Source organism: Pristis pectinata, chromosome 9 (assembly GCF_009764475.1).
Source record: "Pristis pectinata isolate sPriPec2 chromosome 9, sPriPec2.1.pri, whole genome shotgun sequence".
Taxonomy (NCBI): domain Eukaryota; kingdom Metazoa; phylum Chordata; class Chondrichthyes; order Rhinopristiformes; family Pristidae; genus Pristis; species Pristis pectinata.
Window position 1 is genome coordinate 67,991,511 of NC_067413.1, and position 14,426 is coordinate 68,005,936.

Here is a 14,426-nt window from a genome sequence, read left to right on the forward strand (position 1 = left end):
GGGGGTGCAAAACCTATGCTTCTACTTTTCCCTTTCCAATCAAATAGGCATCTAAATACTCTTCCCTGAAGATTTGCTCAAATTATTATAACCATCTTCCTCCTAGCCAGTGGACAGTTTTTTTGGTCCCATTCCAACTTCAATTTTACTGGGGTTGATTGATGCCACACTCTTTCAAGATGAGAACCCACAGCATCTACTGCCTGCCTGGTTTTCAGCTGCCAGTGCCAAATGTATTCTGAGTCCATCCCAATCAGCTACAGGTTGCGGTAGTGTCATACACTATAAAGTGCATCCTCAGTGTGATACAAGGTCTTCTACTATCATGGACAAATGCATTTACAAAAAAAAGACAGAAAAGGTCATGCAAGACCTTCTTTTAAATTGATTCTGTCACTACTTTCCCCAGGTTTAGCCTGGCAACTATGTCATTGGCACTTGGCTTGCTCAATTAGTTGTGGTGGAGCAAAGCCAAGTTCCAATGACATGGTTGGATAGTGAAGTCTCACACAAGGCATATTCAATATCTTTGCTGGCCTCGGTGCTTCTTCTAAGTTGTATTCAACGTGGAAAAATACCAATTCATCAGCCAGGCATGTGGCAGTGAAGAGGTGGCTTCCTTCCTAGTGATTAACATGATATTATGAGATTTTATGGTGACTGGAGCCAATTAAAACTTCCACCCATCCTTCCCCTCCACCCCATCCCCCTTCACGCTAAGGCTACTTGCTCCCAACTCTTTATCTGTGTGCATCTGTCTCTGATGTGTCTGTCTTGTTGGTGGAAGACAGCATACTAATGGATCCTAGAGCCTGGGATGCTGGCTGAAAGTTTTGATTGAGTATGACTAGTCAGACCATTGTTTATTGGTCTGTGGGGTAGCTCTTCCAATTTATTGGTCTGTGGGGTAGCTCTCCAACTACCTCAATGCACTGTGTAATGAATTAATCTGTAAGAACGGTAGGCAAGACTAGTTTTTCACTGTACCTCAGTACAAGTGACAATAATAAATCGATACCAATAGTTACAAATCTCCAGATATTCACATAGCAGGACTTTGCAAAGGTACATGGACTTTGTATGCATTTGTCAAGTCCAAAACCAGTGTGCTAGTTGATGCCTAGATATACTCTTACATTTTATAGCAATAATTGGTAGCTATAAAGGTGGCTTGCCAGTCCATCAAAATGATTCACTTCTCTTTCTACTGCAACAGTAATGTACCAAGATAACAGCAATGAGTCAGGTTATTAGGTAACAGAGACAACAGACTTTTCCCACATAATTCTTTAAAGATGCATCAAGAAATCTGCAATTAATATAATTCAAAATCAAAAGATTTGGATTTTTTTTTAAACCAATGCCATCTTCCCTCTGTTGCTGAAGGTATGTACCTAAATACAATAGTTGAAGTGTCATCATTTGTGATTCATAGCTGTAAGTAAAACAATGTTTGTTTTAAAAAAGCTTCTCAAAAAAAATAGCCAAAAATAATTAGAATAAGTACACGTTATAATATTTACAAAGGCTGGTTGCTTTGCTCCCATTTATGAACAGAAAAATAGCACACAAGCTAAAACTTACAAAATATACTCAAAACTATTCATCATTTAGTACAAGAAGCGCTGTAGGAAAATTCATATTTTTCAAAGAATGAGTCACAGCTTATTTCTTATTTTGAAGTCTTGGAAGCATACACTCCTTTACAACTTTCCAAAACAAAATGGTTAATCACTATGAATAAACAGAATGTGGCAAGTCTGCCATCAAACAAGGACTTACAGCTTCAGACTTTGGAGGCACTGGAGGTGGAAGTAGAGAAATATCAGGTGTAGACAAAGGACGCGGAGAAGAAGGGCCTGAAGAAATTGGACAGTTGGAGCGGATGGAATGCCTCTGACTACCGGATTTCAGTCCCTCTCCAAAAGAGGAAGGATCTTGCCCACACCGTTTCCCTGAGCCCTGATCTAACCAGAGCTCTTCATAGGGAAGTTCTGACTGTGACTGGATTCCAGGTTCTTCAGTCACTTCAGGCAGCAGATAGTCACTCCCACTATCTCCAGAATCTTGTGATAGTAGGGTTTCATGAGAAAACAGAGTCCACTCATTGCTAGGATCTCTTGCAAACCATGCAAATTAACTTCACTATTTCCGTGCAAATTGTTTCCATAAACACATACTGAAAGTCGATGGAACGACTGTGTCAGTTCTTCACGAGCATAACTAAGGGAATTAGGCATGTGACTGTGCCCAGTACATCTAGTCTTCTTTGGGCTTTTACAATCTCCATTCCAGTCAGTCTTCACGTCCCGAACTGCTCGTGAATATTCTTCAATGTCAAACTGCTCCTGACAAATGCTGAATGAGTGCTGAACTATATTCTCGTACCACATCTCTCCCTTGAGGAGACCTTCAGCCAAGGTAAATTTTGGCACAACTAAATGAAGTGGAAAGTGCACAGGAATCATTTTGTTGTTCCGAAGTACACAGCACACTACCACAGTCTTAGTTTGGATATTAACAAACTTATAGCGATGGCCTTCTCGAATGAGGTGCAGATCATAGGGGTTTCGTGGTGGAGCAGATGGAACAGTAACGTTTACTGGTAGCCTAGTCTTTTCAACAATATTGCGAATAGTGTGCTCACCCTCTTGCATCTGTATCTCTAAGGGACTACGGGTACTGAATTTACCTTTACACTGGAAAGGAAGGCTAATGCTCTCATTGGTTCGGTGATTCATACAGATAAGGCAAGGCATCTTTCCTCGTCCAAACTTGCTGATGGAATTTAGTTTTCCAATTTTCTTAAAAATTGTGTTAAGTCGTGACTTCTCTTTTGATGTCTTGGCATAAAGGATTTCTGCTTGTCCCATTAGTGTAAGTTCATCCCCAGTGCTTAAGGTGATGTTATACACTTCTGTATCTTCATTGCACTCCCCTGAGGCTACCTGAGGAAGAGAGGCAAATAATTAAATCTCAATAGAACGTGAAAGCATTTATAAACGTTCCCTTTTGTTTAATGATTCCAGACTATACTTACCATTTTTTGATACACTGAACAAGAACAAAATTAACACCCCATTTCATTTAACTTGATTGGGTCTTATTTTCACTCAATTTGAAATTCCATAACTGATATCTACTTTCACCATACATTTCTGCAAGCCATGATAAGTTTACCTTCAGTACAAAAGTACTGAGACAAACAATATTCTGCACTAGAATGTCACTGAAGAAGCGCAGAGCTTGGCAAGGTCAGAGGTGGGTGAATCTGGCTTTGGCAATAAAAAGCAAAGATTGAGAACTTTAGAACATTAATTTTGTATAAGCAGCATAGTAAGTATCTGTCCAAAAGGGGGAAAAAAAATAACCAAAGCTAGAACTCCCTGGATGACAAAAAAAAATGATTCAGAATAGAAATGAGAAAGGAAACAGAAGTGCCAACAGATTAGCATTATATAGAACTCATAATCTTTTATAAAAAATAATTCTAAAGTGATAAAAAATGGGCCAACTCAGGGCTAAAATGATGATATATTGGCATTAAGCACGAGTACTTTCCATCAGTATTCTCTGAAGATAATCTTGTTAATGTCCCAGTAAAAGAAAATGTAATAAAGTTAGATTAGAATAAAAGCATTTAAAAACTTGGAGAGCCAGAAAAGTCACATGATCTGAATGATGTTACATCCCAAGTAAAGGAGGTGCCAAGGGAAGCAGAAGCACTTATAGTAGAGTAAACTAAGGCAGCCAAATTAGTGGTGGGAGTCAGTGGCTTAAAAGAGAAAGTGCTCATGTGTCTATTCCCAAACATAGAGATAGTGAAGTCAAGTAAGGAAAAACAGGAGAGGTTATGTGAAAGGCAGAAGCAAGCCCAGTGACTCCCCATCTGCCATTTTTCTCCTACAGCTACCAATTTTGCCCCAGTCTGCCACATCTGTTTTGACTATGCCACATTCCAAATGCATATTTCAGACATACCTGCAGTATTTCCCTTTAATATAGCTGACAGGGATCTCAAAAGCATCAGTTCCATTTCCCACAGTTTATCTCCCATCGTTTGCCCCTCCCCTCCTCCCAAAATCACATAATTACCTGTGCAGTGAACTTCAGCACCACCAACCTGTACATTCAACCAACCATCCAAAGCCATTTTTGCCCACTACTAAATAGTCATTCTCTCATCCCTCTATCCCTCAAAAACAATTGTCTACAATGAAATTAACGGAGTCACTGAACCTGCACCTAGTTCAGCACCCAGGATTTTCCAGTATACTGTTCAGATGATGGCCAGTTCATATCCCTCAGATTGGGGAGTAGGTGAATGATAGAAAAGAGGGAAAGGGCTCTATTCATCAACCACAGAAAAGACAAAGGATAACAAAATTGAACAATGCATACAAAAACAAAAGCAAAAACTGGCACAGGCAAAGAACAAACTACTTTCTAAATGGCAAAAATCAAGATCCAAAGATCACGTACATTCATCATTATGTTTTTTCCAGTACCAGAAAGAAATCAAGGATATGACAGCCTTTTACTAGAGAAATACAAGGTAGAGGAAATGCTATAGCCCTGGCTAGGCTGTACCTGAAACACTGCATCAGGAGGATTTTGACCCAAAACATGAACAATTTCTTTCCCTCCCAAAGATGCTGCTCAACCCGCTGAGTTCCTCCAGCAGATTGTTTGTTGCTCCTGAAGTATTCTGAGCAGTTCTAGGCACTGCATCTTAGGATGGAAGCACTATGGAATACAACACAGACTTAGAGTCAAAAATTCATAGAGCAATAGAGCACAGAAATAGGTCCTTTGGCCCAACTCGCCCATGCCAACCAATATGCCCATTTCAGCTAGTCCCATTTGCCCACATTTGGCCCATATCCTATAACCTTTCCCATCTATGTACCTGTCCAAATGTCTTTTAAATGTTGTTATTGTATCTGCCTCAATCACTTCCTCTGGCAGCTCGTTCCACATAAGCATCACCCTCCACATGAAGTAGCAGCCCTCAGATTCCTTTTAAATCTCCCCCCTCTCACTTTAAACCTATGCCCTCTGGTTTTTGATTCCCTTTCCCTGGAAAAGACTGCGCATTCAACCTATCTATGCCTCTCATGATTTTATACACCTCTCAAAGGTCTCCTACGCTCCAAGGAATAAAATCCTAGCCTGTCAATAACTCCCACCCTAGAGTCCTGGCAACATTCTCATAAATCTTCTTTGCACTCTTTTCAGCTTAGTGAAGTCTTTCCTATAACAGGGTAATCAAAATTATACACAGTACTCCAGGTGCAGCCTCACCAACATCTTGTTCAACTGTAACATAACATCCCAATACTCAATGCCCTAACCAATGAAGTGCCTTCTTCACCACCCTGTCTACTTATGACGCCATTTTCAAGGAACTATGGACTTGTACTTCAAGGTCACTCTGTTCTACAACACTCCCCAGTGCCCTACCATTCACTGTGAAAGTCCTACCCTGGTTTGACTTCCCAAAATGCAACACCTCACACTTAGCTGAATTGAAAGCCATTTGCCATTCTTTGGCTCACTTACCTAGCTGATCAAAATCTCCTTATAATTTTTGAAAACCTTCTTCACTGTCTACGATACCACCTATTTTAGTGTCATCTGCAAACCTTGTACATTCTCATCCAAATCGTTTATATAAATAACAAATAACAATGAGCCCAACACCGACGCCTGTGGCACACCACAAGTCACAGGCCTCCAGTCCGAAAAACAACTGTCCACCGTCACCCCCTGCTTCCTACCATCAAACCAATTATGTATCCACTTAACTAGCGCATCTTGGATCCCATGTGATCTAACCTTTCCGACTAGCCTTCCACGTGGAACCTCGTCAAAGGTCTTGCTAAACAACATCCACCGCCCTGCCCTCAATCCTCTTGGTTATCTCCTCAAAAAGCTAACAGATTTGAGAGACAAAACTGATGAGAAATATTTAACAAACATTTCCTGTGGCTCCAGACATAGACGGCCATGCTGGTCTTTAGGGGGACCTAACCTCTCCCTTAACCACTCTTTTACTCCTAATATACCTGCAGAATCTCTTGGGATTTTTCTTAACCTAGCCTGCCAAATTTTGTCCTCCTGATTTGCCCCTTAATTCTACACTTCTTGTACTTGTCAAGGGACTCGCTTGATCCCAAATGTGTAAACCTGAAGTATGCCTCCTTTTTCCTGACCAGAGCCTCAACATTTCTCATCAACCAAGGTTCCCTAAACTTGCCAACCCTGCCCTTCACCTGAACAGAAACATGCTGCCCCTGAACACTTGATATCACACTTTTAAAAGCCTCCCATTTGCCATATGTCCCTTCACCTGCAAACAGTCTCACCCAATCAACTTCTGCAAGTTCCTGCTTAATGCCTCTAAAATTGGCCCTGCCCCAATTTAAGACAACTTGTGGACTAGTCTTATATAACTAATTTAAAACTAATAGAATTGTGTTCACTGGTCACAAAGTGCTGCCCCACTGACACTTCAGTCACTTGCCCTACCTCATTCCCCAGGAGGAGGTCCAGTGTTACACTCTCTCTAGTAGGGCCCTATGTACATTAAGGAAGCTTTCTTGGACACATTTAACAATTCCACCCCGTCCAACTCCTCTGCACTATGGTGACCCAGTCAATATCAGGCAAGTTAAAATCTCCCACCAATACTATGTTATTATTCTTACAGCCATCTGTGATTCCCCCAACACATCTGCTCCTCTAATTCCTGCTGACAAATGGGGGACCTATAATAGTCTCATCAAAGTGATCATCCCCATCCTGTTTCTAAGTTCTACCCATTTAGCCTCACTGGACAATCCCCCAAGAATATCTCCTCTAAGCATTGCTGTTATGTCCTCCCTCATCAAAAAGGCAACTCCTGACCATCCTCTGTTAGCTGTACCTATATCATGCCTATAGCATCTGCACCCTGGAACATTGAGCCTCCAGTTCTGCCCTTCCATCAGCCATGTTTCTGTTATGGCTATGAGGCTCCAGTCCCAAGCCAATTCAAGCCAATTCTTACCAGTTAAGCCTCTTGCATTGAAATAAATGCAGTTTAAACCACTGGTTTTTCCTCTCTTTGCTGTGCTCCTGGCTGTCCTGTCAACTAAACTTGCTCTCATTGATTGCTATATTTCCCTGAAACTTCTCAACTGCCTCATTCCTGCTCAGTGACCCACCCTCCAGCCAATCTAGTTTAACCCTCCTAAGCAGCACTAGCAAATCTCCCTCCCAGGATATTAGTCCCCCTCAGTTTAGGTGCAATCCATCCCTCTAGTACAGGTCACCTCTGCCCCAGAAGAGATCCAAATGATCCAAGAGCCTGAATCCCTGCCCCCTACACCAGCCACAAATTCATCTGTCCTATCCATTTATCTCTGCCCTCACTAACATGTTGCACTGGGGGTAATCCAGAGATCACTGCCCTTGAAGTCTTGCTTTTTAACCTCTTTCCTAACTCCCTATACTTGCTCAGCTGGACCTCACCCCTTTTTCTACCCATGTCATTGTGCACATTGGTACCAGTGTCATCTGACTGCTCACCCTCTCCCTTGAGAATGTTCTGCAGCCGCTCAGAGAAGTCCTTGAACCCTGACACCGAGGAGGCAATACACACCATCCTGGACTCACGTTTTTAGCCACAGAATCTCCTGTCTGTACCCCTAACTACTGAGCCTCCCATCATCGCTCTGTCTGATTCCAATCTTCCCTGCTGAAGCTCAGAGCCAGTCATGGTGCAGCAGACTTGGCCGCTGCTGCTACTTTCTGAAAGGTTATCCATTTCTATCCGTATCCAAAGAGGTATACCTGTTAATGAGGGGAATGGCCCTCAGTAACAGGAGATAGGTAGTAAATCTGTCAAGAACTCAATGAGCAGCAGAACAAGCTTCAAGAGCTAAATCACCTACTCCTATTACTAAGTAGGTCATTGTTATAATGTAGAAAACACTGCACCAAATTTGCACACAGCAAACTCTGACTGACACCAATGAGATAACAAGATAGTGACAAGATAATTGTTTTTTCAGTGACATGGGTTGAGGGGTATCAGGCTAAGCAACATCCTTTTTGAAATAATGTCTTGGAATCTTTTATGACCACCCAAGAAAGCGAACAGGGCCTCAGCCTAGAATCTCATTCAAAAGGTACCTCCAAATCATGGAAAACAAAACTGCAGATGCTGCAATCTGAAACAAAAGCAGAAATGCTGGAAGAGTTCAGCAGGTCAAGGAGCATCTGTGGAAAGAGAAACCAGTCAACACTTTGGGTCAAAGACCCTTCTTCAGAACTTCCCATCAAACTTCAGCTTAGATTTTTATGTTCAGATTTCTAAAGGGTACATTGAGCCCACGACTTTGTTTACATGTGATATGCAACCTAAAAGTGTAGTAAATAGCAAACACAATAGTAAAGGATTTCAGGAGGATGCAAGCAGACTTGGGAAGCGGACAAACACAAGCCATATAAAACTTCATGCAAAGAAGACTGAAGTGATGAGTTTTTGCAGGAAGAATGGAGAGACATTAAACCAAGTACTCCAATTTTAAAGGAGCTGCAGGAACAAAAATTGGGGTTAAATACACAGAAAGACCTATGGAACACAGACTTTGAGGGCTATGGAACACATTCCGAAAGGTGTTCAAAAGTCATATGGAATCCTTGGATTTATAAAAAAAGCAGCAAGGAGTATCAAAAGGAATTAATTTATGGTACATTTTTATAAAATACCAAATAAGCCCAGCTGGAGAATTGTGACCATTTTGGGTACTGCATCTTTTTAGAACAGCACGGCTTTGGAGAGGGTACTGAGAAAAATTAATGGAATGCTTTCTGGCATAAAAGAAAACTTGGGTAGCTCTCCTTACCACAACAAAAGTAAAGGGAGATTGAATGGAAATGTTTGATGAGAGTAAAGGAGAAACTTGGTACAGCAGGGTCTGCAAACAAAGAAAGCAGACGGATGTAATTGGCAAAATAACAATGGTGGGGATGTAAGGGGAAGTAATACACAGGACATCATGATATTCTGCAAACCACTGTCCAATGCCATCAGCCAATTCAGTAATGCATTTAAAAATATATATTTGAGAAAAAAGCAAGGATAGGGATCTATTAGTAAAGCTCTTCAAAAGGCATCACATGAATGACAGATTGAACAACCTTGGAGGTTGTAACAACTGTAACATGCATTAATATGGCAACTTTAATGCTGAAAACGACCAAGGAAATTTCATGGGAATATCCGCAAACAGAATTTGACATGAGGTACAAGGACAAGTGATGAAAAACTTGCCCAAAGTATTAGGATTTAATGAGCATATGGGAGGAGAGACTGATAGCCAAACGAAAAGCAGAAGAACAAAACCTCATGCTTCATTTGGGTAGCCTAGAACCCAATGGCATGAACATTGATTTTTCCAATTTCAGGTAACCTACATGCTCCTTTCCCACTCCTACTGGTCCATCTGAGTTCTCCCTCCCTTTGTTCACCTTTTCCATTCTGCTCCCCCAGTTACCTAGATTGGTTGCGCTCCCTCACCTGGTTCTATCACCCACACACCTGGGTTTCTTCTTCCTTGACTGACCCTTTCTATCCTCTCCCCCATCTGCCCATAACATCCCTCCTTAACCACTTCCACTATCACCTCCAGCCTCCATCTCTAATTGCCTCCTCCCCTTCCACCCCCGCCCACCCCACCCCACCCCCTCCCCAGCTCTACTTGCCCATTTCACCTGGTTCCACCTATCACCAACCAGCTCATCTTACCACTCCCCCTCGCTTCTTTATAGTGGCCACCTTCCTGCTATGCTCTCAGTCCTGATGCACGGTCTTGACCTGAAACATCAACCATCCCTTTGCCTCCACAGATGCTGCAAACCCACTGAGTTCTCCAGCAGTTTGTCTTTTACTTATATATTAAGGTATTTAATAAAAACCAGGTGAGCATGGGACACAATAAAGTTGTATGGGGGCAGATAATCCGCTCCCATTGGTAATTAAATTCTGAAGTATTCGATGAGTGAGGAAATCATTGTACAGTACTGTGCATTCATCTCAAATTCAAGATTAATGTAGAATTGTAATAATTAGCTTCACCATTTGCACTTCCAATTTTGAAAATGGTAGCACCCCTAGGATTAGCATCTGGTACATCGTTTGAATATTTCATGTTTGATTCTGTGAGGATCACTGCAATGATCACTATTCAGCTACCCTTAATATAGAGTATGCCTGTAGGTAACAGGTTTTAATGCAGCCGAGATGCTTGACATGTGGCATTGATTTGAATTTGGGTAAAGGCTTGCCATTTTAAACAATGTACCACAACAAGTCTTATCAAAAGCATTGCAGTAAATTCAGAAGCAAAAAATAAGTTCACCAGAAATTTCTAAAGATTTTTTTTCCGGTCCTTGTGTAGACAACAGATTTTCTTTTAGTAAAAAAAGACCATGCAGTGCTTTTTTATATGCATGATTAGTTCATGCAGTAACTAACCTCATTAGTTTGAGCATTCATGCTACTTTACCACTTTTGCTGTGGTGCTGTATGAATAGTGGATACTCGTTTTTAAGAACAACAGTTACTCAATTTTAAAATGTTTACTTTTTCAAATCTTTCTATGACTTCATCTCTCGCCACCTTTAACCATCTCCAGGTTTATCACCTTCCATGAACTTTCTGCTTATTCGATTGTGTGTATTCTCAATTTCAATGATTCAACCATTGTGGCCATGCCTTCAACTACCTGGACTGAAACTCTGGAATTCCCTGGATGGTGATGAGAGAGGAGGTGTAGGTGTAGCACCTCCTACACATGCAGGGGAAAATGCCAGGGGATGGGGAGGATGGATGGAGAGGGATGAGCAGACCAGGAAGTCACAGAGAGAGTGGTCCCTGCGGAAAGTTGGGGGGGGGGGGGTGGAGAAAGGAAGATGTGACTAGTGGTAGGGTGCAGTTGCAGCTGGCAGAAGTGGTGAAGGATGGTGTGCTGTATGCAGAGGCTAATGTGGAGAGAAGCAAGGACCAAGGACACTCTATCCCTGTTCTGTCTGGGGGTTGGGGGGGGGGGGGGGTGGGGGGGGTTGGTGGTGGTGTGGGGTGGCGAAAGCAGACACCCAGAAGATGGAGGAAATGCAAGTGAGGAAGTGAGGGCTCCGTCAACTATGGTAAAGAGGAAGCCACATCTCCTGAAAAATGACATTTCAGAAGTCCTGGCATTGAAAACCTCATTAACAGATGTGGTGGCAATGGGGAAACAGAGAGAGGGATTGTGTCATTACAGGTGACAGGGTACAGGGTGGGCAGATGTGCAGTCAAGGTAGCTGTGGGAGTCAGAGGGTTTATAGTAGATATTGCTGGATTGTCTCCTGAGTTGGAGACAAGGAGATCCAGAAAAGGGAGAGAAGTGTCAGAAATGGTCCAAGTGAATTTGAGGGCAGCAACCAACACCAATGCAGTCATTGATGTAGCAGAGAAAGAGTTGGGGAGAGTCTGGGGAGGACTGCTGGGGAGGAGAGTGCGCCCTGCAAGTGCTCATGGCTACACCCAAGGAATCAAAAGAGAAGTTGTTGAGGGTAAGAACAAGTTCTGCCAGGCAGATGAGAGTGTTAGTGGAGGAGAACTGGTTGGATCTTTGTTCCAGAAAGAAGCGGAGGGCCCCAAGGCCTTCCTGATGGGAGATGATGGTGTATAAAGACTATGTTAATGGCGAAGATCAGGTGATAGGGATCAGGGAATGGGAAATTGTCAAAATGGTGGAGGGCATGAGAGGCATCTTGGATGTAGGTGATAAAGGACCAGACCAGGGGAGACAGGATAGAGTCAAGGTATGAAGAGATAAAAACTAAGCTGCTTGAGGAACTCAGATGGTCAGGCACCATTTGGGTCAAGATCCTTCAACTGGAAGAGATAAACTTGCTGGAGCAAGAACAGGCAGAAACAATGGGTCTATCAAGACAGTCCTGTTTGTGGATCTTGGGGAAGAGATAGAAGCAAACATTGTGGATTTGGGGCAGTATCAGGGGGGATCTCCTGATGTGATGAGATCTGTAACAGTCCAAGAGACAGTGGCCAAGTATTCACTGGTAGGGTCATGGTCTAGGGGGAGGTATGAGGAGGTGTCCAAGAGTTGCCGACTGACCTCTGAAAGGTAGAGGCGAGTCCGCCAGACCACAATAGCACTACCTTTGTCTGCAGGTTTGGTGACAAAGTCAGGACTGGTGCAAAATGATTGGACGATGTGTTCCATGTGTTCAGAGAACACAAGTCTGGAGTGGGTGTGGGGAGTGGAGAAGTCAAGGTGGTTACTGTCACGTCAGCAATTGAAAATGAAAAGGTAGAGAGCGCGAGAGAGTGAGTGAAAGGCCAGATCGAAAAGGAAGGGGAGATTTGGAGATGCAAGAAGGGGTCATCAGTGGGGGTGTGAGGATTTCTTGCCAAAGAAACAGGCACAGTGGAAGAAGAGCTTGACAACATGTTGGGCCTGGAACTTGGTGGAAGTGCGGGTGCAGGGGTACAAAAACAAGGCCTTTGCGGAGGACAGACTGTTCAGCATCAGCAATGGGGAGGTTAGAGGGATGGTAAAGAGCTGGAGCTGGAGTGAGGCGTGGAGTCAGCAGGGGGTAATGGGAGTGGGGTATAAGGGGGAATACCAGAGTGGAGGGAGTGGAGAGAGAGAGGAGGATGAAGGGTAGAGGGTGGTGTTGGGGATGGCAGTGGGATACAGAATGAGAGGAGGGTGGAGGGGTATGGGGGGTCCGCAGCCGGGCAAGACCAGAGTGAGCCGGAGCAGCAGGGAGCCGGGCAAGACCAGAGTTGAGCCGGAGAACGAGGTGGCCGCCATGGAGCATCAGGAAGCTGGAACTGCAGCCAGGCAGGTGAATGGGAACACCCCTGTGGAGGGTCAGGATTTCTGCTCACTTGGTCAACCCTTCTTATACCCTCCACTATGGAGGTTCCATCTGCCTATCATCCCTCCATTATCTGTTTCCACTTAATATCCTTCAAGCCTCTGTCTCTACATTTTCTCTCCACTCCCCCCACCTAGCTCCATCTGCCCATCATTACCTACTTCCTCTGGTTCTACCTATCACCTACCAGCACCTATCTCACCCCTCCCTCTCATCTCTTTACACTGGCCATCTTCCCTCCACACTCTGTCCTGATGCAGAGTATTGACCCAAAACGTCGACCATCCCTTTGCCTCCACAGATGTTGCTTGACCTGCTGAGTTCCTCCAGCAGTTTGCTTTTTGTCCAGATCCCAGCACATTCAGACTCGTGTCTACCTTAAACTATAATCTCTAATTCCCAATACAAGTTTCAACTGACTTAATACACACAGCTTTATGGTTGAGAGTTTTGGATTTCCACTACCGTGTGTCTAGAAAAAGTGCTTCAAAATTTCACAAATAAACAGGTCAAATTTTATGTTCCCTTGTTCTGGATACCCAAAATAGAGAAAGGGTTTTCTCCAGCCATGCTCACAAATCATTTTACCATATTAAACTCAAGATAACACAAATTTATAAACCCCATTTTCAACTTAACTCTTCATGTTCATCAATTACCCATCCACGCTAATCATATTTACCTGCACTTGGTCTGTAGGTTTCAATGCCTCTGTGATTCAAATATTTGTTTAGATATTATATCCCAAATGGGATCTGACAAAATCTCTATGCAACATAAAAAGCTATCAAGGCCAATATTCCAATAGTCAATTTGATTATTTTTGAACCTGTAAATGGTCTCTTAGTTCTGCATATGGACAGATGCATCCATTTGCTCCTCTGTAATTCATATTCCCAAAAAATATTCTGCCTTGTGCTTTTCAGATTCTTACATTGCCTTAAATTGAACTGCAAACTTGCCTTGCTTTTGTCCACTCAGTTTACTTCATTTTAAAATAATGCTTGAATCCACACCAAGTCATGTCACTGCCAACCAATTCTGTTCCTTCATTAATAATTAGTTAATGTCTATGAACTCAGCAGAAATTCTGGGAAATCATTCCTTGCTGCATCCCACCAGAACTTTCCCTTTGCCCATTTTTCTGATTCCTATTTCCAAGTTACCGACCAATTAACTCAAATTCTGTGTACTCTCACATTTGCTGATAGTCGATGGGCAGATTACTTTCTCATCGATTAAAAGAACATCCAGACACAATCCTCTATCCTGTGATCATTCTATATATAAAAAAGCAACCCTTCAGAAATCCATTTTATGCTGCTGTTTCACCATTTGCACTAATTTCTAATTATAACAAATGTTACTTGTCTCTCTGTTCTTCCGTTTTCCATCTAAAGAGCACAACTTTCATTATGAATTGCTAGTGCTAATGCTTCACAACACTAAATACAGAAATTGCTATCTTTAAAATCAAAGTTTTATTA

General features: G+C 42.7%; 1 protein-coding gene across 1 annotated transcript in view; it reads right to left on the reverse strand.

The window, feature by feature from the left end:
• The window catches only part of LOC127574703 (GRB2-associated and regulator of MAPK protein 1-like), a 78,161-nt gene that overhangs the window by 9,378 nt on the left and 54,357 nt on the right, over window positions 1-14,426 (reverse strand). Inside the window, 2 exon segments of the mRNA XM_052023989.1 lie at window positions 1,783-2,124; window positions 2,127-2,948. Coding sequence (XP_051879949.1) covers window positions 1,783-2,124; window positions 2,127-2,948 — 1,164 coding nt within the window.